The sequence below is a fragment of the Cydia amplana genome, chromosome 17 (assembly GCF_948474715.1).
Source record: "Cydia amplana chromosome 17, ilCydAmpl1.1, whole genome shotgun sequence".
Classification (NCBI taxonomy): Eukaryota; Metazoa; Arthropoda; class Insecta; order Lepidoptera; family Tortricidae; genus Cydia; species Cydia amplana.
The window spans coordinates 8,646,635-8,672,840 of record NC_086085.1 but is presented as its reverse complement, the minus strand read 5'-3'; the positions used below and the strand labels follow the sequence as shown (position 1 = coordinate 8,672,840).

Genomic DNA, 26,206 nt, shown 5'->3' with positions numbered 1-26,206 from the left:
AAAAGCCGAGAAGAATTTATTTCAACATGTGGGTAGATGGTAAGCTAGAGCCGTGATTAACCAAAGATCGTCCTGACGTAATGTGCTCCTGCCGCTATACCGGCCCAGGTTTCCTTCACAATTTGTTCGACGTACTGTGCAGGCACTTCAAACAAGTATTCGTAACCAGGCAGTTCCAGAGTGTAGGTCAGGGGGACGCCCACGGCACGGGTCCAGTCGCGCGATGTACCGGTCGTGAAGTACAGGACTTGGGCGGCGTTGCCTACCACGTAGCGGGGAGCTTTGTCTAACGCCAAAGCATCGATGGCCGTTGCCATGGTCACACCGGCAAGATGAAGCGCTAGGCCGTTGGAAGGAAGGGTACCTAAAAGTGATAAGTAGTTGGGATTAATTGTGTCGAGCTTCGATATCTAATTGTCCTACGTGGCTCAAAGCAAAACATATGTTTTTTATAGTAATAAAAAAATCTAAAAAAATCGAACGAGCGGCGGGCATAGCTGTGGTTAATATACTTATTATGCATATAATTGTTTAAAAATATTTTCCATAAATAACTTCAATATCCAGGGACGACTACATTTGTATGGAGAAGAGGTCGTTCACTATTATCCCCTCTTAACAGTCTTAACACCTATTGTATTTTTAATACGCTTACCGTTATTTCCCCACGCGTAAAGGAACATATTGCCGTAGCTATGCAGAGAAATATACATAGCGGCGCGCTCCAAATGTTGGCTGACCACATCTCTGATCACACGAGTCTCTGGTTCCGAGAAGGCAGTCGGGCCTTCATAGATGATGCTGCAGGGGTCAGCACTGGCCGCCGAGGTGCCCCAGTAGTGGTCGAAGTTACGATTCCCGTCAACGCCAGGGCATTCCTCGCTCCCGGGGTGGGCTTTGGACCGGGTCTTGCGCCAAAGGCGATCCTAAGTAAGACATTTAAAATACTTTTAGTGCAAATTACCACTTGCTGCTATTAAAAGTTGTTGGATTTCAATACTTATTAAATTAACAAAGTTTGGGAATAAACGTGGTTACACGCGACGAGTTTTGACATTGTATCAAGCAAGGCTCTTCGATTTCCTTTTTGAGCCTCTGCATATTTTAATCACTTGTTCTAGATTTAGAGACTGGTGGGGGTAACGGCACCACTTTTCTTTTGATTTCTTGGCTCGGCTCCTTTTATGATGGTTTAACACATTCAGTGCCAGCGACTCGCTAGGGGACTTCACTGTTCGTAGGCGCTTTTCGCTACATACCGTTTTTCCCGTAGCTCGCGCTGGCACTGAATGTGTTAAAATGCCCTAACCCAAATAAAATTAAGGTAAACGTCCCAGTCTTCGATATGATAATGCCCAAGTCATCATTGCTAATATCGTAAGTTTAAAAATGACGTACTGGGATTGTGACGAGCACTCGGACTTCTACTTTACCTACTATAAGAAGTCACGTACTCACGTACCTACTTGGTAGTTTCGTCAAAGTTTGTTTTTCAAATGATTAAACATTACGTAGGTAAATAAACGATGGCTGAACGTGAGACAGGTTTTATATGGATAGAAAAAAATTGCAAAGTCATGTTGACATTGTGTGAACTTACAAAAGCTTTAAGGGCAAAGCAAAGGTTATCACAATCAGATCTTACCTCATCATGTGTATACTCGTAACCGTCAGGGTTAGCGAGCGGAATTATGACCCAATCAATATCCTGGGTTACTTGACTGTCTACGGCATTAACCACTAACTGATTGATGATGTACAAGGCTACCGGAGTAGTAACCCATTCCCTGGCATGGACCATGGCGTCGATAATGATGACTGGTTTTCTCAGGTCCTCAAAGCGTGTAGTCGAGATCCTCACGTATTTAATCTGTCGTCCTTCGTAACTGAGGGCGGTGTTGATTACGGTTACTAAATTGGGATACTGTGCTGCTAGCTCATCCAAGTGGTCGTTGATCTAGAAACGAGTAAGTATAGGCACAGAATAAATAATAGTACTAAGTACAGAAGACTCACTCTCTAACAAAACGCGTCTGTTACGATCAGCATAGATATGGCCACTAGGTGGCGACAGCGCCACGCGCGGCTTATGGCTTTCTATTCCCCAAAATTGGGGCCGAACGGATGTACTTTAGCTACCTACCTGTAGCAAAGCGACGAAATCGCGGAGTAAGACACGCCTGGTATACCTATACCTAAATGCTACCTGTGTACCTACACAGGTAGCATTTAGCATAGGGCTAGATTAAAACGCACAGATAAACTCAATAAATATTTACTCTTCTTGTGTCCCTATCCTCGTGCCGCCCACCATACAAAATTATAGCCAAGGAAGTTTGAATCTTGTTGTATTTTCAATTTGGTTGAATTTCATTTGTTAAAATTTTTTACGAGACAAATAAATTGCTATTTACTTTGTTTTTTATTAAGGTTGACATTCCATCGAAACTGAGTGTACATTCTAATGTACATTGGGCACGAGGCTAAAATATATCGTATGTGAAAAGAAGTGCACCCGTCAGCATTTCATTACCTATAGGTAATATTTATGATTATTTTCAAAAATGAAGGTGTGGTGGCTCTGGCGAACAATTTGCGTCGCAGAATGCCAGAGTGATCTTAATTGGCAGTAGGTAGGCATTAAATTGATATGTTACATTAAAATTACTAAAAAAATAGTTAGTTACCTACCTCTTGGTGCCTGTAGAACGTATCCCAGCCGATGTTTCGCCCGCTGCGTTTGGCTGATGCTCTAGCAGCTTCGATTTGGGAGTCTTCATTACGGAAAGCGCTGTTAAATTAGTACATTACGATACAAGTGCGAAAATTAGGATATTCGCAACGAGTGGCGATAAATTGACACGAGTTGTGAATTACCTTTTCGCACGTGTATTGTACAACGTTTACACCTACATATGGCCCTTTAAATTTTCGGGGATCCTTTATCTTTTTACATAGGTAATCGAGAAAAATCAACTTAATATTAAGGGTGGGAATTAAATTTCTTAACTATGTACAATTATTAAGATTCATTAATCATTACAATGACAAACAAAGGACAGGACGTCGTACTTGGTTGTCGTATTTCTTTATTCGTCAGATTTTGATAAAATTTGGAGGATAGGCTGTTCCCTATGTTGTACAATATTAAGTGTAATTTCACCGTATGTCCTATCTATACATATGTAATTTTACACATTGAGTTTTCGTATTTATTCCTTCCAGAATGAAGAGCTTTTCAAACTTACAAAATTGTATTTAATCTAAAGAAAAAAAATCGGGAAAAAACGGCATACGGTTTTAACCTTTCAAGATCTCTAAAGCAGCAGCGGTTCGTAGGATTCATACATTTCATCACTTACTCGGCTAGATTATCAATCACTTTCTTATACGTGATCTGTCTCTCGTCGAAGTAGTGCAGCCATTGTTGTTTTACTTCAGGAGACAGTCGCACTAAAGCTTGAAGCTGATCCGTTTCCAAGCGCGCGGATGGTTTTGCAGAAAGGATATCCAACTTGGAGTCAAGAGACTCTATTTCCAGGGTGGGCCCAGATATTTGGAATAGTTGATGTCTGAAATAAATTAGTCCATAGTTAAATACAGTGAGAAAATTAAAGTTAGCAACATATTGTTTAATAAAATATTTCTTACCCTTCGTATTTTTCATGCCGTCCGTAGGCCAATGCCAGGAACGCAAGGAAAATGACCGTTCGCTCCATTCTACCCAAACGACTACTGTCATGCAGCGATTAGTAGGTATGTAGTTTATTTTAAATATTTATATTTATTGAGAGATTAAGAAATCCTATAATATTCATGATAACTTCTTTAACCAAGATAATTCACAGTTATTGGCTTTTTTATCATTGTTTAATCTAATCCGGTTGTTAACAACATAAGCCTTATTGAGCTTACTGTGCAACTAAAACTCAACACTAGCATGCATTTCGCATGTCCGTCTGTCTGTCTGTCCGAGGCTTTTTGCACGGGATCGTTAGTGTTAGAAAGCTGAAATTGGGCATGGATATATATCCATACTAATATTATAAATGCGAAAGTGTGTCTGTCTGTTACCATCGGTTGAAATTTGGTATACAGACACTTGAGTTCCGAAAAAGGACACAGGATGCTTTTTATCCCAGAACTCACCCTTCAAGGGGGTGAAAAGGAGGGTGGAAATTTGTATGGGGAATCAATAACCGCTGAACCGATTTAGATAAAACTTGGTATGCGGATAGTTTGAGCTGTGGGGAAGGATATAGAATACTTTTTATCCCCGAAATCATCCCTTTAGGATGTAAAAAATGGGGTGGAAATTTATAGGGTGGACCAATACCCAAATTACTTATTCCACGCAGACGAAGTTGCGGGCAAAAGCTAGTAAACCAATAAATCCAAGAAAGTCGTTTTTTTAGGGTACCTCCCCTACACGTAAAGTGGGAGTGTAATTTTTTTTGCTTCAACCCTACAGTGTAGGGTACGGTTGGATAGGTCTTTCAAAATGCATATGTAGTATCCTCGAAATGTCTTTAGTACCTACTTATGCAATATCTAATTTTCACAAGAAATGCTTATATCATGGCCTACCTATATCAGATTAATAATCGTTGGATTAGACTTTATAAAGACTATAAAAATAATAAATACGTGCATGTGGTGATAGCTCACTTGATATGGGGGCAAACGAGTAAAACAAACATCATGTTTTTTGTAATAAGTTATTTATTGACATATTTAAAGCACTCTGTGCTTGTTACTAAATATTACTACTTACACAAGCAAAATATAGGCCCATTCAAAGACATCTGAATGTACCTTTACTTAAAACTTCTTAATACATATTTCCAATACATATTTCTAAGAGTTTGTTTAAATCCAGAATGTCTCCACGCATAAATTAAAGGGTCTAATAGACAATTGCTTACTCCTAATAAATACAAAGGCCCTAATGTTAACATTTCTAGAGGAATGCAGTCGTACCCGTTGGTCATAATATCACATTTAACATAAACAATTATTGATACATAATATGGAGCCCAAGTTCCAACAAAGCATGCTGTAACCAATAGCACAGTCTTGACAGCTTTCAACTTACTCGGGTGCGAATTAATAGCCTTCGCCTTTGCGTAGTAACTGGAGATCGCTTGAAATTTTTGTTTTAACTTATTTTCGATTCTCTTTTCTTCTAAATTTTTCTTGCTTAGTTCATGCATTTCTAAAGAGTTTCCAGCCTTTTCTCTTCTAATTTCTTTAGATATTGTTATAGTGACCGTCGTTTTCGATATTTGGTCAACATTGCTGGAGCGGCTGTCTTCAGCTTCAGTTGTATCGAACGCTTTGTTGACAAACGCAATATTATAATTGTAGCTTTCTTTGATTTCTCTGATTCTATCAACAGTTTTTACAGCACGGTGTAGAATAAGAAAGTACAAAACGCAAACCATAATGATGACTGATAGTACAACGACCGAGAGTATGATCAGCAGGGCTCTCGGGAATAGTGCAACATACCAGCATCTATAGTTGGTGAAAGTCTGGCCTGTCCAACCCATAGCTGGTAAGCTTGCGACAAATATGCCTGTAAAATTTTGTTTATGGTAGTCTTTAGGGTTGTGTGCAATATAATAGACTTAGGAAAGTGAAAATTAGGGGAAAACTATAACTTTAGATCAATTATATTGGATATTTTCTTATAATTCTTCTGCATTACTTGACATTGTTTCAAAATTAGCTGTAGCCTTTACTTAAATAAAAGGTAGGAAGTAAAAAAAATCATGAAAATCGGCTTTTTTACTATCTCGCGGAAATTCTTATAAAAATTGTAACGTACTTGTGTGTAATATTGTTGTAACTTAGTATTTTGCCTATTATTTACAATCAAAGCTTTACATCTAAACCTATGTCATCCAGAAAAAAAAACTTTTCTATAAGACCATCTTATTTTACTTCCAATATGTGTAGGCAAAATACTAAGTTACAATAATATTACACAATTGTATTTTTTTCGTAGGTTGTTATGTTTTTATAAGAATTTCCGCGAGGTAGTAAAAAAGCCGATTTTCATGATATTTTTTTTTACTTCCAATATTATTAAGTAAATGTTACAGTTAATTTTGAAACAATGTCAAGTAATGCATAAGAATTATAAAAAAAGATCCCATATAATTGATCTTAAGTTACAGTTTTGCCCTAATTTTCATTTTACTATTGACTGTTTGTTTAAGTAGATTCAAAAAGTCGGACAATCTTCATCACTGCTATTATATTGCACACAACTGTAGGTACATGGACTTTAAATATCATGTGTTAGACAAATAGTGCAGCGAAGAAACTACCAGATTTTAGGTACAAAATAGGTAGTATTCGTAAAACAACGTTAACACACCTAGGTATAATTATTAGTGAACACCGGTAAAGTATAGTTTATTACGTCGTATAGACTGGTGGTCTAGTGCTAAAGCTAAGGTTTTCAGTTCGAACCCGTCTCGTATTGATTGACTTCCTAGGAACAGTAGCTGCAAAGATAGTTGACTCCCCACTTTCTATGCAGAGGGGGGGTCAGTTACCTACTCTCCAGCTGAAGAAAAATTACGAAACATCATTTGTATTTTCCAGTTGCTCTTTGGTCAACAAAAATATAGAGAGGTATCTAACCAGTGGCCTAGATTTCCCTTCCGGTTAGATGGCAGTTACCTCTGTAGAAAACAGTAGTCTGTGCGGAAAGAGAAGAGTCGTGAAATGTATGGGGTTCCGTACATTCCACGACTCTTCTCTTTCCGCACAAAGTCTACCTGCGTAGATTCTTAGGTTTTGGTTACTTAAAAGCGAGCAACCTAAAACCGAAAAAAGCGCAAGGATACAATAAATGCAAATACCTGCCAGGCCTACCAGTGCTAAGTAGCGTAGGGAAAAACAAAACGGAATAACCAACGACGCATAAACTATATCTCTAAATAGGTAATCAACTCTACAGAGAGAATTGTCATTAAACAATACATTAAAATTTATTCTTAAGTAATATTTTTCGTCATGGATAGGATACAGGAGAATTACTACCCTAGTATGTTCTAACTATTAGCTAACTCTCCCTGGACTTGATCATTGTGCAGCTAGAAGCAGATAAGTAAGAAGCATTTACATTCCAATATTTTTTGAACATAGTTCGGACTGTTTTTTGGAAACCTTTATGCCACCATGCGTAAATAAGTGGATTTAATATGCTGTTTAAAAATGCTAAGGTAGGTATGCTACCTCCGAGTGCAATTCTATACTGCATACACCTAGGGTTTGTTAATTTGTCTACACAGAGTACAAAACAAGTGACGGTAACAAAATAAGGGAGCCAAGTGAATAGTAAACTGCCAGTAGTGAGCATTACTACGGTTATAGCTCTCCATTTGTTAGCTTCTTTTGGCTTCGGTGGGGGCTTTTCTTTACAAAACTTATTCATTATTGATTTATTTGCATATCGTTTTGACTTTGAACTTGAGGATGGGATGCTTGGTATAGAATAGTTCGATTCAATAGTGAAAACACTTAACTTGGAGTCTTCGTACTGACTCCTAAGGATTTCTTTGCTATTTTCTAAGTTATTATTATAAGAACCGTCATCTGTGCCATTAAAACTATCATTATAAAGATCACCAATGCTTTTAGATTTTTCACTTTTTCTTGTAAATGTCCTTTTCTTCGAGTTATCACATATAGCATTAAAAGACGCACACCGTCTCATTGAGGTTTTTTGGGGTTTAGTCGGGAAAGTTCTATTGAGGTTAGTATTTCCTCGATATATTCTAAGTTTTGGTGTCTCATTAGAATTAGAATGAAAATTAACGGCTTTTTCAGCTGCTTTTATCTCCTTGACGTTCTTAAGAGCACGAACTAGTATTATAGAATAGAGTATAGTCACAAGTATCATAGGTATTAAACTTAAGGAGGAGTTAAAAAGTATGAGTGCGCCAGGGAAGAGTGCGTGGTAGTAACATCTAGTGTATATTAGCTCGTTATTGACCCATCCGGTGGCCGGCATAAATCCGAGGATGAGACCTGCAAAACGTTAGATACTCTGCGTTAAGTTAACACACAACATTTACACAGCACAAATAAGAAAACAATACACTCCTTTTTTTGGGCAGTCGTGTAAAAAGCATTGATTACCTACTTATAATAGCATATAGAACAAGCCAAGATACTGTACATGTACGCTCAGCTGCAAAAGTGCATGGTCACTTTATGAATGAATTCCATTCATAAAGTGGGTATGCACTTTTGCAGCTCGCTGTACCTACAAAGAGTTTAAGTCATTGACGGGTACATTCAAAGTCCAAAAATACGTGATTTGAGTTTGGATTAAGCTTACTAACTTAGGGCTAGTTGCAACAACCACATTTAGCGGACTGATCAACGTCACTCAGCACCTCAGCAGTGAACCTCCCATACAATAAAATGTAGTATGTACTTAAACGCTTTAACGATGAAAGACGGTTTGGTGCAACCAACTCTTACCGTGTTAGTGTTATTTTCCACGTAAGGGCAATATCTCTGGAAGTTACGAATACCTAAGTGACTTAGTTATTATATATATGTACAATTTCAAAGTGACTTAGTTGATATTATTATATCAATTTTCAATACTTCCTGTAATATATATTTTTAAACTAGTGTGTAACCGCCATACGATAAATATTAAAGGAACATTTTGAACAATTCATCGCCTCAAACGGGATTCAAGTCCTCAGCTCTGCTACTGGTATACAGGCTTCGGTAGCTCAGTTGGTACGTTGGTAGGAATGCAGTCGCCTTATCCAAATTCCAAATTAGTCGTGAGTTCGAATACAGGCGACGAATCCTTAAAATATTCCTTTCAAATTAAAACATAAACATAATATAAGAAATATAAGTACGTATTTTCTTACCAATCATCCAAATGATAACAATGGCAATCCTGACTCTTGTAGTGTTAAAGTATCTTTGGTAGTATAAGCCGTGTAGTATGTAGAAATAGCGGTCTACGGCTATCAGCCCAACGCTGAATATGGACACAATCGCTGGGCACACGATCATACCTGGAGATGTAAATGACGTTGGTAAGTAAATGCTGAAATTTATAAATGACATAAATTTATTAATTTCCGCTACCTAAAGGTTGTCTGGAAGAGATCGCTTTTTAGCGATAAGACCGCCTGTTGTTTAACCTCTTCTTCCTGTATTATCCGTATTGTTTTCTGTAATGAGGTGTGCAATAAAGAGTATTTGTATTGTATTGTATTGTATGATAAAATACAGACTGTCGCATTCACCATTAATTTTCGCTCAATATACATAGGTGTCAAATCCGGAGCTTTGAAGGTCCTCTATCATTGGCCTTCGTTTTATCCGTAGGTACCTACTAGCATTTAGGTAATAAACTCGTATTAATGTATTGGATGTACTTAGTGAGTGCACTGGGCAGTGTGGAAGTAGGAAATATAATCATTACACTGATGTTTTAAGCATCAAACATACGTATTAAGTAACACATATCATTATTGGCTACCTACCTAAAGATTTTAAGTAGCTAGTGACGTCACTATCTCGTCTATTCGTCATAAATTTCTTGCTTGCAAACAAATCGTTATAACATTTGATAAATAGCTGCACTGTTAGACCCCGACGCCACGCTGCACGCCCCGCCGAACGCTCCGGTTCGAGCGTCCACTCAGGCCTTACACTTACTGATATTTTTAGGTAACTATAGTTCGTTTTATTTAGCATTAGAAAAAAGGTAAACAATCTTGATGTGTCTTTTAATTGAAAAACACGTTTTTAAAATAAGTCACGGCAAATATGTAACAATCATGAATCTAATACGATCATTTATATTCTTCTGCTTTCGTAAATAATAGTTACTGATTTTTAAAAAGCGTTTTTCAATTAAAAGACATGTCAAGATCGCTTACCTTCTTTCTAATGCTAAAAAAATGAACTATATCTACGCGAGTTTACTGTTTTGTCAACTGTCTGCACCTGTTTTTCGGAACCATTATAATTAAAACATGTAGGTATACAAACTAGATGTATGTGGAAAAACCTGACATAGAATCTGGTACCTGGTAGTCCTGGTACCTCCGTATCTTTATTACGTCAGTATTAAATGCCTTTCGAAAGAAACCGTCCAGATAAATATATTATGCTTTATGAATTATGCATTTAATTGCTTTACCTACTTTTAAATTAAACTGATACAAATGGCTAACCGTAATCTGTGTGACCAGAGATTTACATATATCTATCGGATCTCTCTTAACGGTTTACCAGACCAGCTTACTTCTACTTACTGATTAGGTACCTATATTATTAAGCTATTATAATTATTATAAACTGTCTTTTATCTTATCTTTTCTTTTCTTATCTTAAGTACCTCCAATTTGTTAGACTTACCAATTTGAAATATGCAGAGCGGATTGGAGGCCATGGAGTTGTCAATGACAGCCCCGAAGATGATGGCCGTGCCGATGATGGTGTCCGCCAGCGACACATTACCTAGCAGGAGGTAGGTGCTCTTTGGCTGCTGACCTGGAAACGTTTATGGTGTTTTAAGGTGACTTTCTTAAATATAGGAGGTCACTTTCGGAATGTCACTTCTTCTAACGTGGTTGAATGGTTGCGATTAAAAGCTAAGAAAAACGTTAAAAATAATTGGTAGGTGAGTGACGTTCTTAGAAAGTGACTTTACTCAAAATAAATACATATTAAAATAAGAAATTGATATCTTAAGAAAGAGACCTAGCCAAGGCCTGTGCTGTGTAACGGATTTGTCAAATTCAAAACAATATTAATTTTATAATGTTACCGAAGCTGGCGGATTGTTTTTCTATAATTTATTGAAATTTGTTTAATTATTTATTAGTAAGTAGGTAAATTCATCATTTCTCTAGGAGCGGGGAGAAGCTCCTGTCGTAAATTTTGTTGTATGCCCTCCATCAAACATTCGACGGTGTCTTTTAACACATTCTTGGTTTGAGTTCTATTTATTTTTTTTTTTTTTTTATTTATTTATTTAACAATATATTTACACGGCATTACAGACAAGCCAATACACCGAGAAATTAAAACATTACAGAATACCCAGTAGGTATACAAACACATAAAACATTTAACAGATAATAAATTAAACACAAGTACTAGACAGCCTGTCATCCATCAACTCGCAGAACCTTAGACATTCACGGCATACAGTCGCCCATCTCCAAGCAAACAAGTCACATTCAGGTGCCGATGTCAGGAGCGCATTGAGCAGCGTCAGCGCACGAAAGAGCGGCGAATTCCTATGCGAGACCGTGCGCGCCGCCGGCACTGCCAGCAGTGGACGCGCTCGCGGTCTCAAAGTGACTTTTGGCAAGTCTGAGACGTACAGCCGTAAGACTCGAGCCACAAGCTCCGGACAGTCGGACTCACCGCGCAGTATGCGACAAGCAGTGGTCAGCAATTTGTTGTTGCGCCTTACCTCTAAAGAATTATATCCGAGGCACCCGAGTAAATATTTTGTTGGATACATAAAAGGATAATACCCAAATCTTTTTTTAAAAAAGAATCTTAGGAATGCCTTTTGGATCTTCTCCAGAAGCAAGGCATAAGTGGGCTCGTACGGGTGCCAGATGATTGCCGAGGCCTCAAGCTTACTTCTGACCAATGCGCTGTAAATCATCCCTATGGCTCCAATGTCCCAGAAGTCCTTAACACTGCGGATCACAAAGCCTAGTCTCTTAAAAGAACTATCCGCTAGTGTACGAATATGCTCGTGAAAGCTCAGGCGTTCATCAAAGGTCACGCCAAGATCCTTTACGGAAAAGACCCTGGCGATCACTTCAGTTCCCAACGTATACTGCTCAAGTAAAGGGGTTGCAGAACGGCTAAACGTGCACACAGAGCACTTTGACGTATTAAAAAGCAGCTTATTGGCTATACTCCAGTTAGTAACTGAGATAATATCCTCTTGAAGAGAGACACAATCCGCTCTACTCTTTACCCCATACACAAGCTTCAAATCATCAGCGTATAACAAACATTGAGCATGCTTGACGACAGATTCCAAGTCATCAATCATGAGTCCAAATAAAAGCGGACCAAGTATCGACCCCTGACTGACCCCAGACCTGGTATGATAAGGAGCCGAGACGAAACACCCATAACGAACGTACTGCTGACGATCGCGCAAATAACTAGCGAAGAAAGCAAGCAACCTTGGCGAGAAGCCTAAGTCATTTAACTTTCTCATAAGTATGTCGTTATCCACTCGATCGAAAGCTTTTCTGAAATCGAAGTATAGAACGTCGACCTGGGTGCCCCTATCAAGATGCTCGGAGATAGTAGCCGTTAGAGTTAACAGGTTGGTGTCGACCGAGCGATTTGCTCTAAAGCCATGCTGAGCATCACTCAAATGCGGTTTCAATTGTGTTGCTAATATTTTATGCACTATCGACTCGAATAATTTTGCCAATGTGGGAAGTACAGCTATAGGCCTATAGTTTTCAACATCAGCGGTGTCGCTAGTCTTTGGAATAGGCCGCACTCTTGTTATCTTCCAAAGCTTCGGATAAGTGCCAGTTGAAATTGCCAGGTTGAATAAGAACTGAATGGGAACTTTCAACTGCTCCATACACCCCTTGACAATGTATGCTGGAAAATTGTCAGGACCAACAGAACTCACGGCCTTTAACCGTTTTATGCCAGCAACCACCTCCTGTTCAGATATATTAGAAATATTAATACACTGCGAATGGTTCCGGCCGCAGTCCTGAAGCAAGTTCACATCCAATAGTGGGACCTCAGGCAGGAAGACGCCCGAAAAAAACCTAGAAAAAGCCACCGCCGCCTCCGCTCCCGCGAATCGCTTTCCCTCGAACATGACTTCACCAGCAAACCCACCCTTCGACTTGAGACTATCAATATGCTGCCATAACGAGCGAGGATCCCTTTTCACATTAATTTGAATTTTATCAATGTAGCTGTCATACGCCAAAGCAATTCTTTTTTTAATATCCCTTCTAAGCTGTGCAAACTCGTTATAAGCTGCAATGTTGTTAGTAGCCTTCCAGGTCCGGTGGATACTAGCTTTCCGTGCTATGTCAGCAATGAGATCAGGCGTGAACCAAACCGGGTAGCGTCTACTGACCCCCTTCGCGCGACGTTTTATGGGTATACATCTATCAAAAAAGCCATAAACTTTATCATAGAATAAGTCTACTGCAGTGTCGACGTTTTTAGCCTGAAGTATATCCTGCCAGTTTGCTGCAGAGACCAGTTCATACAAAAGTTCATAGTTACCCTTACTGAAATCCCAGTCTTGCCGTGAGCCTAAATTACTCGCTTCTATAAAGAACTTACTTATCTTTTTTTAAATATTTTTATTACATATCGTTCTTGTCGTTTTAACGAAATAATTCCTTGGACACTCAACCCTATACTGTTCATGTCAAGAGTGGAGAAGCCCAAACTTGGTATGTTTGTTAAATTATTTTTATTATAATTTAAAAAATATGACTGAAATATAATGATGTGATATATTTTTAGAATCGGCTCAGAAAGACCTTTCCTTTAATACCATACACGATAGGTTTTAATTTTTTTTTATCCCATACAAAAAGAGATGACACCTCTCCTTTTTTTTTTTTTGGTACTTCGGGCTAAATTGATTCAAATGGCTTAAAGATCAATCGTACCGATTTTCATGCTTTTAACACAATTTGCAGCGTTTATTGGCGATCCGCTAGCGCTATCAATAGTTCAATACTGTGGGACTTTATTGAAGCAAGTCTTTGGGCCCGATTTAAGTTTAGACTTAAGAGGGCATTGGTTTTAAGCACAGTTTTAACGACTTACTGTGACGGCCGGGTAACTACGGAACCGTACTACACGAGCTTGGCCCCATATGCTCTTGGCAGATTTTTTCTTAGTGATCACATACCAGAGTACCTAATCGAGTTTCATTGAATCTTAAATACATATACAAAGTTTAGCTAAATGCCACTGATGTATTCTTTCGAATTACGTCACTTTCATACATATTTATGAATTATACCTAAGTATACCTACATATATATACCTAAAGGATCCTGGTAAATATGTCACTTCAAAAGAATTTCATTAAGTACAGTCGCAGAATAAATAATAGTACTATACTAAGTACAGAAGACTCACTCTCTAACAAAACGCGTCTGTTACGATCAGCACAGATATGGCCGCTAGGTGGCGACAGCGCCACGCGCGGCTTATGGCTTTCCCCAAAATTGGGGCCGAACGGATGTACTTTTAGCTACCTGTAGCAAAGCGACGAAATCGCGGAGTGAGACACGCCTGGTACAGTTGACCTAAACTATTAGTTCGTTGAGCCTGAACGTGTGCCCTTGATATAAGTAACAGAAGTAATGTCAACATGTCACCTCGTAAAGTTTATTTAACTAAAATATTAGAACCTAACAGTTACCGTGTCAAAATTGATCTTGGATTGAAATTGTAAGTTGATATGAAATAAATTAAAGCTTGATAGCATAGGTGGGCGTTTTTATTTTTTGTTGTCCCCTACACTTTTTTTCAAATTTGGGATTTTTTATGTTATTTCTACTCAGAATCAGTAGAAATAACATAAATATCCCAAATTTGAAAAAAAAAGTGTAGGGGACAACAAAAAAAAAACGCCCAGGTACACTCGCGCCTGCTTGACCTTGGCTATCATCAAACAGAAAACATATCGAAGACGTACCTCGTCGTAGTATCAGGCCGCTGGATATAACAACAATTAAATTACTTAGAATTATCAATGTACCGACAACGTATGCCACACTTTTGTACGCAATCAACTGCTCCTTTTCCTTCGTCCTGTAGGCTTCGTACAAATCGAAGAGTGTCTCTTGCTGCACTACACTTTGGTTTGTCACATTCGCTACACTAACGTTGAAGAAGTTAGCCACTCGCTTAATGAGAGTCTCATTAGTCACAAATTCCATAATAGGTGATGCTGTGTTGTTCTCCATTACTTGTATATAAACACTGTTGGCGCTTAGGCTTATGAATCTCAAATACCGCTTCACAATTTATCTTTTTAGATCGTATAATGGCCCACTGGACGCGCATGTCAATACCGGTAACTGGCTAACGAATGAGTGTATGCCAAATATTCCGCATCTTAAGGAACGAGGATAAAGCTTGCTTTAGAGTTTTGTTTACTTTAATGAGATGATTTACATATTTGTGGATCCGTAGGCAGCGCAGGAGACTGTTATGATTTCTTCTGACTTTCCGCATTACTTGACGATGGCGAGCGGACCTTTCCTATGGCTGTTTTATTTGTGCCTGCTATGGTGACTCGTGCATTTGAATAATATCGTCATTAGTATAATGATACGCGATTTCTTGAAATTACGGAAGGCCCTGTTCGTATATTCTTGGTAAAAACGACTTACGGGACCTTACAAATAATGATTTTCTTTCTGATGGTAGTTTGTTATATCTACTTACACTTTTTTTAAGCGGTTACCCACATAGGTAGTTACCTAGTTGATGTTGCCTGTTATTGCCAATTACTGTAATGAGCGCGCTTTAGTGCCCTGATTTGAATACAAATTTGATGCTATTGTGCAAATAAAATACAGCCAAAGAATAGATACTTAGGTAAAGAATAGTAGGTACTTACTATTCGCTGAATGAGATCTAAGTACAAATTTATAAATTAATGATGAACAACTTGCAATAAAAGTTGGCCACCAAATAAGAATATCAACTTGGCCAGATGAGGTACTAGATGAGAATCCATCATCTATTTATTTTATTATTTGTAAGTAGGTTCTTACTGACACACCTGCAACCAGGTTGAGCTAAGTTTGCATCTTGCTGGAATGCAATGATTTTAACGCAAAAGTAAACTTAATTACGTCATATCTATATATGTATATATATGTACTATCATCTATCTACTCCTTTTTAGGTTTATGAAATGAAATGAAATGAAATCGTTTATTTCAGGCAACTAGTGGCCCATACATAAATACCTTAAAACTAGCATACATATTATAAAAATATTTCTAAACACTAAGAAACACGTTATGATTGCGATGCCTTACGCAACCCCGCAGTGTCAGGGAACCGGCCGCGGAACCGCCGAAACTTGACACCCTTGACTTGAGTGTAAGTACCTACTTACAACTATGTACCTGCTTATACTAAACTGCATTACCGAATTTAACTAAATAGGTATGATAAATAGGTCCGTATATTCCGAATTGATATTATAAGGTGAACCAGGATCTATTGAGGGTGCGCCATGTTGCGGAATTTCACAGGAACTAATTTTTTCATACTACACTGAATTGTCACCCTATACATGAGAATAACAGCGCCCTCTTGACAATTATCATATATTACTGGTCAGGCTATAATCTTAGATGATCTTAGTCATTATCTACTCGTAATAAACAGCTTAGAAGTCGGTAATTCCCTTACTATTCACGTAAATATTCATTTTTAGGGTTCCGTGTTCCGTAGTCAACTAGGAACACTTAGGCTGCGTTTCCACCAGAGATGTGCGAAGATGCGTAGCGAGGGACGTGTTTGTCATGGACCAATAGAAACAGTTCATTTACCTATCCTCGTTCAGCGCAGCTCTAGTGGAAACAGCTCAGCGGAGCGAGTTTTTTGTACTTACATACAAAACAAGGGAAGGATGTGTGCGAGGAATGTGTAGCGAGGTACGGAAGAAACACTATCACCGCACCTCGCTCGCTTATTTGAAAAGCGCCGCTTCAAATCCTCGCACCGCTCAGCTACCTCGCGCATCTCTGGTGGAAACGCAACCTTATATTTTAAATAAATACAGTAGGTAGTCAACATTCCTATTTTATTTTTACGTCCACAATACACAAATTATACTCTGTCAAGCAATTTCGTGCCTTTTTCTACTGACAAACTTGTTTGGCTGGCTATAAATTGACAATTTAATTATAGACTGCGTTAAATTGTCCCGTCTGGACACTGCTCTACAGCGTTTTTGTACTTATCTTGAACAGACTTTTACCGTTCTGTCAAAATGACATCTCTTTGACAGATCTACGATCTAACATAACCTCTATTGCATTTGCAGTGTAATTCTAATTTCTTTAGATTAAAATATAATAAAAACCACTAGTTTTTAGACTTTACCCGGAACAGTTATAAAAATGTTTAATTTTTCTATTTTAAGACAATTCTCAAGGTGCAAATTTATTCATTTAGTTATAATTTATGATCAAATCGTATTGTTTACTGTAATATCTCACCCTGAGTTATTTTTCAGATTGTCGATATGCCCTGCGGCTAAGGTACAACTAACTCGTAATATTTCCACGACAACAGCCATTCAATTCAAAGTAACTGATTATTTATGGTAAGTTAAGTAAGAATGGTAAGTAGCAAGTAAGTCTTGCGTACCTATGTGGGCTGTATTAGTCCTCTCATATATCTACAAATATCTGGGAGACCGAGCTTTGCTCGGAAAACATCCCCGAAATATTTATATACATATAAATAAATAAATATACATGAATTGCTCGTTTAAATATATCTACAATAATACTAAAACTTTTATCATATCTTTTAAGTGCGGAACCAATGAAGAAAAAGAAAAAAATCGATCCAGCCATAGTGAAGGCGCGTGAAGAACGTCGCCGAAAAAAAATAGAAAAGCAGATCCGGAGGCTTGAAAAGAATGCAAGACAGCTCAAACCAATAGATGAGTTGGAAGTGCCATTACATCTCATGGATCAGATAAAGTAAGTCACAGTAATAATATTTCGTTATTGGAGTAATATAAATAAAAATAAAAATATATTTTTTTATTAGGCTTTAAAAATAAATAATACACTTTTGTTTAATAAATAATGCCCCATTGTAAACCTTATTGGAATGCATGAAGGTCTATATTATACTGTAACCATGTGCATATGTGGATGTAAAAAGCGATGATAGCCGAGTGGATATGACGTCCGACTTTCAATCTGGAGGTTGTGGGTTCAAATCCTGGCTTGTACCAGTGAGTTTTTCGGAACTTATGTACGAAACATCATATGATATTTACCGCTAGCTTTTCGGTGAAGGAAAACATTGTGAGTAAACCTGCATACATCTGCGAAGAAATTCAAAGGTGTATGTGAAGTCCCCAATCCGTATTGGGCTAGCATGGATAGCGGGACTATAGCCAAAACCCTCTCGCATATGAGAGGAGGCCTGTGCCCAGCAGTGGGACGTATATAGGCTAGATTATTATTATTATATAAAGGGTTAAAAGCAACTTATGGGCCTTAAATCATTTTCATCATTAGACTAAATAATAATTTTCCTTATTTTGATACAAAGACCAATCCTGAAATCAATAAATGGCTATTTAGTCTAGTTGGTAGTGACCCTGCATAATTATGAAGCTAATGGTTCAGTCTGAATCCTGGTAAGTGCATTTATTTAAGTGATATTTATGTTTAAATTGTTGTAAATAATCAATTTCAAAGTAACCAAATGCAAATCTGTTCAAACTGAGAATGACCTAGATTTCACTGATGTCGGGAAGGCCTAGAGCAAGCCTTAAATTGGGACCAAGTTAATTTTGTCTGAGATTGGAGCCTTGATATTTTCATTAATGGTAAGGCTGCTTACAGACGAGCGACAGTACGCGACACACTGTCGGCGACGGTCGCTGACGACCGCCTGCGACGGCTATCGGCGACGGTCGGTGATAGCTGTCGCGGCGTCGCTCTTGTGTCACAGCACGCAGTTGTCGATGTGTAGTTCAAGAGATAGCACGTATTTTCTTTAAACAATAATGCATCAGCATCAAAATCGTCATTAGTCATTTTGAAAAAGAAAATACGTGCTCTTTCTTGAACTACACATCGAAGACTGCGTGCTGTGACACAAGAGCGACGCCGCGACAGCTATCACCGACCGTCGCCGACAGTCGCCGACCGTCGCCGACAGTCACCGACCGTCGCCGACAGTCACCGACCGTCGCCGATAGCCGTCGCAGGCGGTCGTCAGCGACCGTCGCCGACAGTGTGTCGCGTACTGTCGCTCGTCTGTAAGCAGCCTAAGTGGAGTTGGTACTTTATCAAAATACTTGTTTTTTCAGAAAAAGAAAGCGTCCAGAGCCAAAGTTATCAGCAGAAGAAGTAGAAGCTCGAGCTCTGCTCCAAAAGGACTGGGCCAGGTACAAACGCGAGGAGTACATTGCCACTGTTGCCCAAATTGATAGGATCATGGCATCTCAACGGAGGGCCCTGGATAAGTTGTATGAAGTCTCCGAGGACTTGTATGATGAAGCAATTATGGTGAGGACTGCATTTCAGACTAATAAAAAAAAATGTATAAGTAGTATCAGGGATGCTTTTTTTGGTGTTGTTGATTAATTTAGGCAAAGCAAATTATAACATCAATTTAGTGGCATATTAAATGTACAAAAAATAGTACCATGTAAAAAAATCACATGTTAGTCTGTTCTATTATTATATTAAGCCCTTTTATTCTGAATTATACCTCTCGCGTCCTATGATGGTCCATATGATAGTTCCTTCAAGAGCCTTTTGCCTGGGATTAATTTAAAAAAATACCTTATAGATGAAATATGTTTTTACATTGGGCTCTGTTCCGAGGCACTTGCCTCCATCTCGCGCCTGCTGTCAGTTTAAGTTAGTCCTCCCATCTGGCTCCTTTGGCATTGTGTGCTTCAGTCTAATATAGTATTTTTATTGGAGAAACTATAGTAATATTAAAGAACCTATCCAAATTAACATGCTGTGTGTGTAGGAAGACAAAAATAATACAACATTAGGTACTGTGTTTATAAAGCGTGACCAGCAATATATGATCCTTGTCAAGACGGCGCTATTTTTCTCATGTATAGGGTGACAGTTCAGTACAGTATGAAAAAAATCGTTCCAGTGAAATTCCGCAACATGGCGCGTGATCACATATTCCTGGTCAGGCTTTAACACTGATGCGGACCCCCAAGCTGTTCAGGTGTGGGAGCGATATAGCGCTATACGACAGTACGGAGCGATATAGGACAAACGTGTCTAACCAATATGAAAACCGACTTAGGCCATATACGCCTGTTGCTTTCAATTAATTTTCATATTGTTTTTCCAGCCTGATCTGCAACTTATACCGTACTCAGTGAAGGGGCCCGTGGCGACCCCACCCATCAAAGGCTACGACTCTCCAGACGGCGAGTACATCGACGTGTCTAAGAAGTGGGACAATTAGTGGAAATGTTGTAATTTATTGTTAGATGTTAATAAAAATATTGTTAAAGGCACTTAGTGTTGTTTCTGTTTGGCCCTATGGTTGACTGGTAGAGAATGCCTTTTGGCATTAAGTCCGCCATTTGTACATCATTGTATATCTTTGTGCAATAAAGTTTAAATAAATAAATAAATAATAAATATTTAGTACACTTAAATATACTTTGCTTGCTAACTATTACATATAACCTTTGTAGGTGTAACCTTTGTGTGTGCTCACTTCTCTGTACCTATCTGTACGAGTACCTATGCATACATTGAGGGACTATATTTTGTCTTCAATTGTATATAATGTAGGTATATGCTACTGTTACTACTTATTACATTTTAAACGATATCGCACTCTTCGATATACGATCTGATCCAAATCGAATTGCTTGCTAAAATCAACTTTTCCTAATTACCAACATAAAGGACAATAGTTATTTGTACAACAAGTGATCAAAGTTTGATATTTCTTCGAGTGCTTATTTTGAGTCCCGTGCAAGCGAAAGATTCTATAATAGATTCACGAGCGTAGCGAGTGAATCTAATTTAGAATCTTGAGCGTAGTAAGGGACTCAAAAGCGCACGAGATGTAAATAACTTTGATCTCGTGTAGTACACAACATTTTTCACCTCAGCGCAGTGAGAACATACCTATTAGACAACTTGAAAAATGTAATCCTTCTTCATCACTTAATACCTGCACTCATGTTTTCTTAAGATATACAAACAATTAAGTTTAATTACCGCAATGGAACACAAAAACAAAACGTAATAATAAATTCCAGTAAAATAATATAGAAATAACAAACATTAACTGACACTTCAATCGCCAACTTTGACAACAAAAAAAATCTTTGTAAGATACGGTCCGAATTGCGGATACGTACTATTTGTCAACTATGGTAGAAATTCTTAAAAGTAAAATAATTAATTTTGCGTGATGATCTGTGTATTTTTTGAGTTCGTTATTTTAATTGTACAATAAAATACCTAAAATATAGTATTTTATCAGGTTTTATGAAATCTTAAACTTTATTTTTATTTATTAATTATTAAGAATTCATACTCGTACGTGGTTTGGAACGATGCGGTCTGAAGTTTTTCGGGGGTCTATTATAAACCGTGAATATACCGTTCAATGTCGTTTTAACTTTTTTTTGTCTGTTTCTTTGCTAACAGTGTGAAAGGGACAGAGATAATAGAACCCAAGTATTTCGAACTTTTATTAGACCCCGCATGTTGAAATGACATTTGACAATCAAGGTCACTTGAATGTCATTTTGTCTCACTCAGTGAGCAAAATCGCATTTTGCTCACTGTTTTTAAGAATCAAAGTACCCTTGTTCGAGCTGCTGAGGTGAAAAAGTAATTTCCTAAGATATCGGAACATGCCATATTTATGGATTTGGGAAATGGGCCCCGTAACTTGCGCCCCTCTTCGTCCACTGTTGTTTTGTTAATTAATCGCCGTAAAAAATAATTAACAGGAAAACGGAGGTAAATCGCATCAGTGCCAATGCCATTAATTGCGGATGTCAAAGAAGCTTTTAAATCATAAAAGTCTTTCAAGGATTAAATCGATTTCTATGCTTCACTGGCCACGAAATGTTTCAATAACTTCATCGGTACCTATTCGACAACACAATTTTATTTAACAGTGTTAACACGCTAATATTCACTTAGGTATATAATGTACTATTGCATATTGGCAATCATGGTTATGCATCAAAAAATCCTTATTAACAATAACTGCACAAGTTACCAATTACCTAGTGATGGTGTGAATGTTAATACATAAATAACTTGACAGTCAGTAAATGCCTAAACTAAACTAAGTATAGTTTGTCTTTTGTGGATAAGACAGTAAAACCTGTGAAATTTATGACGGAGTCACATTCATAAAGTCGGACTGGGCATCTGGGTCAGTAGGAGCGAAAAATTGGGATACATACTTTATTTTCGGGCTGATTTTGTATCCGGGGCGTAGCTAGATGAAATGGCGCCCGGGGCAGGCACCAAATTTGCAACACAATAATCAAGGAGTTTTTTTTAAATCTATGGTTAATTAATCAGTTCTTATCCTTTTCTTCTAAAAAATAATCTCCTTTCGTATGTATACAGGGTGGATTTTCTTTTTGGGTCAGTGAGGGCAGCTACCAGATCCCGTGTTGCTACGAGAAAACGGTCTAAGAAGACCTTCCCTCGATTTCAAATTAATGAAGATTGGCGTTTACAGATTTTGGAAAAAACATACAGGGTGCGAGAAAAAGGTAATTTTTGACAAACTTTTTTTTTGATGCCAATCGATCCCATTCCTATTAAGGATCAAAAGCTTGTATGGAACCAAAAAAAAATTTCCGGCTAGAAAAGCCACAAATCGAGGAAAACTTTTCCCATACAATTTGTATGAAAATTAAAACTTTTATTTTTTACATGCTGTTTTTGTATGCCAATCGATTCCATTCCTATCCAGTATCAATAGTTTTTTTGGGGTCAACTTACGGTAATGTACTAAAAAGCCAGAAATTAATAAAAACTTTTTGCATACATTTACTATGGGGAAAATGTGAAATGTTATTCTCAATTTTCTATCTCGCCCATCAGTCCTACAGCAATGTCTTCATACAGTATTATGGTCCTTAAATGTAACAGGACTGATTGGCCAGATAGAAAAATGTGAATTAAATTTCACGTTTTCTCCATAGTAAATGTATGGAAAATGTTTTCTTTAATTTGTGGCTTTTTAGTACATTACCGTAAGTTGACCCCAAAGAAACTATTGATACTGGATAGGAATGGAATCGATTGGCATACAAAAATAGCATGTGAAAAATAAAAGTTTTCATTTTCATACAAATTGTATGGGAAAAGTTTGCCTCGATTTGTGGCTTTTCTAGCCGGAAATTTTTTTTTGGTTCCATACAAGCTTTTGATCCTTAATAGGAATGGGATCGCTTGGCATCAAAAAAAAAGTTTGTCAAAAATGACCTTTTTCTCGCACCCTGTATGTTTTTTCCAAAATCTGTAAACGCCAATCTTCATTAATTTGAAATCGAGGGAAGGTCTTCTTAGACCGTTTTCTTGTAGCAGCACGGGATCTGGTAGCTGCCCTCACTGACCCAAAAAGAAAATCCACCCTGTAGGTACACAAGAATGCCGCTACTACTCTAGGCACAAATGGGTACTACGCCGTAGCCCGTAGCAAGTAAAATAATCTTATTTACATCACATTTCTACTTCTTCCGACTGATAAGATTCATTTCCATGAAGAGACTTATCATTAATTAAAGTCACATAATTATTATAAAATTAATGTTTCACATAGTAATTTAATCTCGTCCGTTAATTAATAGAGTTATCTATAAAATGTAAGTACGGCGACATTGGACAAAACTCTTTGAGGACCAGTGTTTTCTTCCATACATTTTGGAACAGGGAAACATCGAATGAATCTGTCCTTTCTATTGCACGAGAAAGACTAGGTCTAAATTCGTGTGTGAATTATTACGTTTTCAGACTTCCCACAATTTATACATTAGCTTAATTTACAATCCAGACAAAGTAGGTATGCATCTACTCGTAGGTGCAAAATGATACCAATATTCAAGATGTGTATGTACAAAAAAGTGTGCAAATATCTAATGCATTCCATGATTTGGGAGGACTTTGTAACTGTGGCCATAAAATTCATTAAAGCCTTAAATCGATTTTTCTGCTTCGCTGCCTGCAAACATGTTCATATCAACTTATCGTCGGTATTTCACGAAACCTGTTTTACTGGGTTATATTTTGGATATGTGAATCCTTCTGATGACGATGGCATTAGAAAAGTGTACTGCGAATGTCAGAATATTTGGATATTAAAAACGATAGATGTTATGTTGACCTGCATAACTTGACAGTAAGTAATACAATTTTGGTTAAATACCTGCAGCATCATCATGAATATTTGTATTTAGTTTGATTTGTCTTTAGTTCTATATATAACCCAGCCCCAAAACGTGGCCACTTTATGAATGAATTCGTCTAACAGTCAGCTAAATATCAGTCTCATTAAAACGTACCTATTTATAATAACTTTTTCAGTGCTAATAACAATCCTGCTGTTAGCATGGAAATATGCATCAGTGTACGGTGAAGACACCAGATGGCCTAATGCCGCACAGGATCCTATCATATTTCTCAAAAATCCTATAGAAGCTGAAGTACCTAGCCATTGGGTTCCACTTGGAATTTTGAGACAAATAATGATTCAACGTGCAGAAGATAGCCGAACTTCGAAAATTTGGGCTACAACTGCTAAATTGTATTATAGAAGCAGAGAGCGGTTAGATATAATAGCACATATAATTCCTAATACGTTGCCACCTTACCAGAAGAAAACCGCTGAAATGGCAATCACTCGAAATATTAAAAACGATTTTACTGAGAATTCTCGAAGTACAAAAAGGACTAAAAATCTTGTTCAAAACAGAGGAGTATCTACTGTTAGAAGTAAAATTATGTTGCATCATAAAATTACTCAACAGCCGCGTGATGTCATCCGTTCTGACCGTCCACGTACAAATATTACAATCCCGACTCAACCAGCCCGCTTTGCATTATTGACTAACGCTAAGGTAAAAACTACCAATCCAATTACTATTCTCACTACCATGTCGATTTCTACAAAAAATAATCCAAATCGGCCAATTAACGATATTGAATATTCACCTGTGGTCCCTTTCACTACGACTTCCATTGATTCAACTAGAAAATTTACTAATAACGTTTTGCATACAAGCAAAATAATTACAAAGGCTACCACAATAAATACTGATAAAAAAACTATCACACTCACTATCAAAAAGACAAGTAAGGCTAATATTACATCTGATACCAAAACAATCGCCAGCACCACGATTGCTAAAGAAATTCCTACTCACACTACCATTTCAACAATCAAACCACCTACCAATCCCGCTACCACTCATATTATTATAATGGCTAATAAAACTAGCTCTACCATTACCAAAGCAACAACTCCTAAACCTATAACTAAGAAAACTGCCACTACAAGGACTCCCGTACGTACAACTAAGACAACTACCACTCCTATTACTACAGCTACTACCAAACCTACAACTGAGACAACGTCCACTCCTGCCACTACAATTACTACCAAACCTTCAACTAAGACAACTGCCACTCCTACCACTACAACGACTCCCAAGCCTACAACTAAGAAAGCTGCCACTCCTACCACTACAGCCACTACTCAAACTACTACAACTACTACCAAACCTACAACTAAGACAACTGCCACTCATACCACTACCAAACCTTCAACTAAGAGAACTGCCACTCCTACCACTACAACGACTCCCAAACCTACAACTAAGACAACTGCCACTCCTACTACTACAGCCACTACCAAACCTACAACTAAGACAACTGCCAATCCTGCCACTACAACGACTCCCAAACCTACAACTAAGACAACTGCCACTTCTACTACTACAGCCACTACCAAACCTAAAACTAAGACAACCACCACTTCTACCACTACAACCACTACCAAACCTTCAACTAAGATAACTGCCACTCCTACTACTACAACCACTACCAAACCTACAACTAAGACAACTGCCACTCTTACTACTACAGCCACTACGAAACCTACAACTAAGACAACTGCCACTCTTACTACTACAGCCACTACGAAACCTACAACTAAGACAACTGCCACTCCTACTACTACAACCACTACCAAACCTACAACTAAGACAACTACCATACTTACTACTAAAACTACTACCAATCCCATTACCACTCCTACAACAACAGCTACCTTTATAAAAACGTATCCTGTAACAAAGAAGAAAAGGTTAAAGAAGCCTCGCCACCATCGGAAAACTACCACCATTCCCTATTATTAG

The 26,206-nt window shown here is 37.9% G+C and overlaps 3 protein-coding genes across 3 annotated transcripts; 2 read left to right on the top strand and 1 right to left on the bottom strand.

Annotated features, from left to right (window-relative positions):
* Nucleotides 1-35: 35 nt before the first annotated feature.
* On the bottom strand, nt 36-15,629 carry LOC134655756 (uncharacterized). Its single transcript, XM_063511222.1, has 9 exons — nt 14,741-15,629; nt 10,420-10,554; nt 8,916-9,065; nt 7,542-8,046; nt 3,363-3,572; nt 2,692-2,791; nt 1,646-1,957; nt 656-926; nt 36-364 (listed from the first exon to the last, which is right to left on the bottom strand). Exons 1-9 carry the CDS (start codon nt 15,009-15,011, stop codon nt 57-59), a joined length of 2,262 nt encoding a protein of 753 aa, XP_063367292.1. The 5' UTR covers nt 15,012-15,629; the 3' UTR covers nt 36-56.
* A 1,454-nt stretch (nt 15,630-17,083) lies between these two features.
* Nucleotides 17,084-20,311, top strand: LOC134656129 (large ribosomal subunit protein mL40). The gene is made up of 5 exons (XM_063511648.1): nt 17,084-17,224; nt 17,306-17,395; nt 17,610-17,780; nt 19,130-19,328; nt 20,146-20,311. Exons 1-5 carry the CDS (start codon nt 17,190-17,192, stop codon nt 20,260-20,262), a joined length of 612 nt encoding a protein of 203 aa, XP_063367718.1. The 5' UTR covers nt 17,084-17,189; the 3' UTR covers nt 20,263-20,311.
* Nucleotides 20,312-25,270: 4,959 nt separating this feature from the next.
* LOC134656065 (mucin-2-like) lies at nt 25,271-26,206 on the top strand. The gene has a single exon (XM_063511583.1). The coding sequence runs from the start codon at nt 25,271-25,273 to the stop codon at nt 26,204-26,206; it is 936 nt and encodes a 311-aa protein (XP_063367653.1).

What these genes read in the sequence shown, in the direction of transcription:
- LOC134655756 (XM_063511222.1), bottom strand. Translation starts at nt 15,011, where the DNA reads ATGGAGAACAACACAGCATCACCTATTATGGAATTTGTGACTAATGAG. An exon ending in AGTCAGTACGAAGACTCCAA is followed by an intron (nt 3,573 to 7,541) that starts GTTAAGTGTTTT and finishes AATTTATTTCAG; the next exon opens with ACATCAACTATTCCAAATAT. An exon ending in CGTTCTACAGGCACCAAGAG is followed by an intron (nt 1,958 to 2,691) that starts GTAGGTAACTAA and finishes ACTCGTTTCTAG; the next exon opens with ATCAACGACCACTTGGATGA.
- LOC134656129 (XM_063511648.1), top strand. Translation starts at nt 17,190, where the DNA reads ATGTTTAATTTTTCTATTTTAAGACAATTCTCAAG. An exon ending in AAAGTAACTGATTATTTATG is followed by an intron (nt 17,396 to 17,609) that starts GTAAGTTAAGTA and finishes ATATCTTTTAAG; the next exon opens with TGCGGAACCAATGAAGAAAA. An exon ending in TGTATGATGAAGCAATTATG is followed by an intron (nt 19,329 to 20,145) that starts GTGAGGACTGCA and finishes TTGTTTTTCCAG; the next exon opens with CCTGATCTGCAACTTATACC.
- LOC134656065 (XM_063511583.1), top strand. Translation starts at nt 25,271, where the DNA reads ATGGCTAATAAAACTAGCTCTACCATTACCAAAGCAACAACTCCTAAA.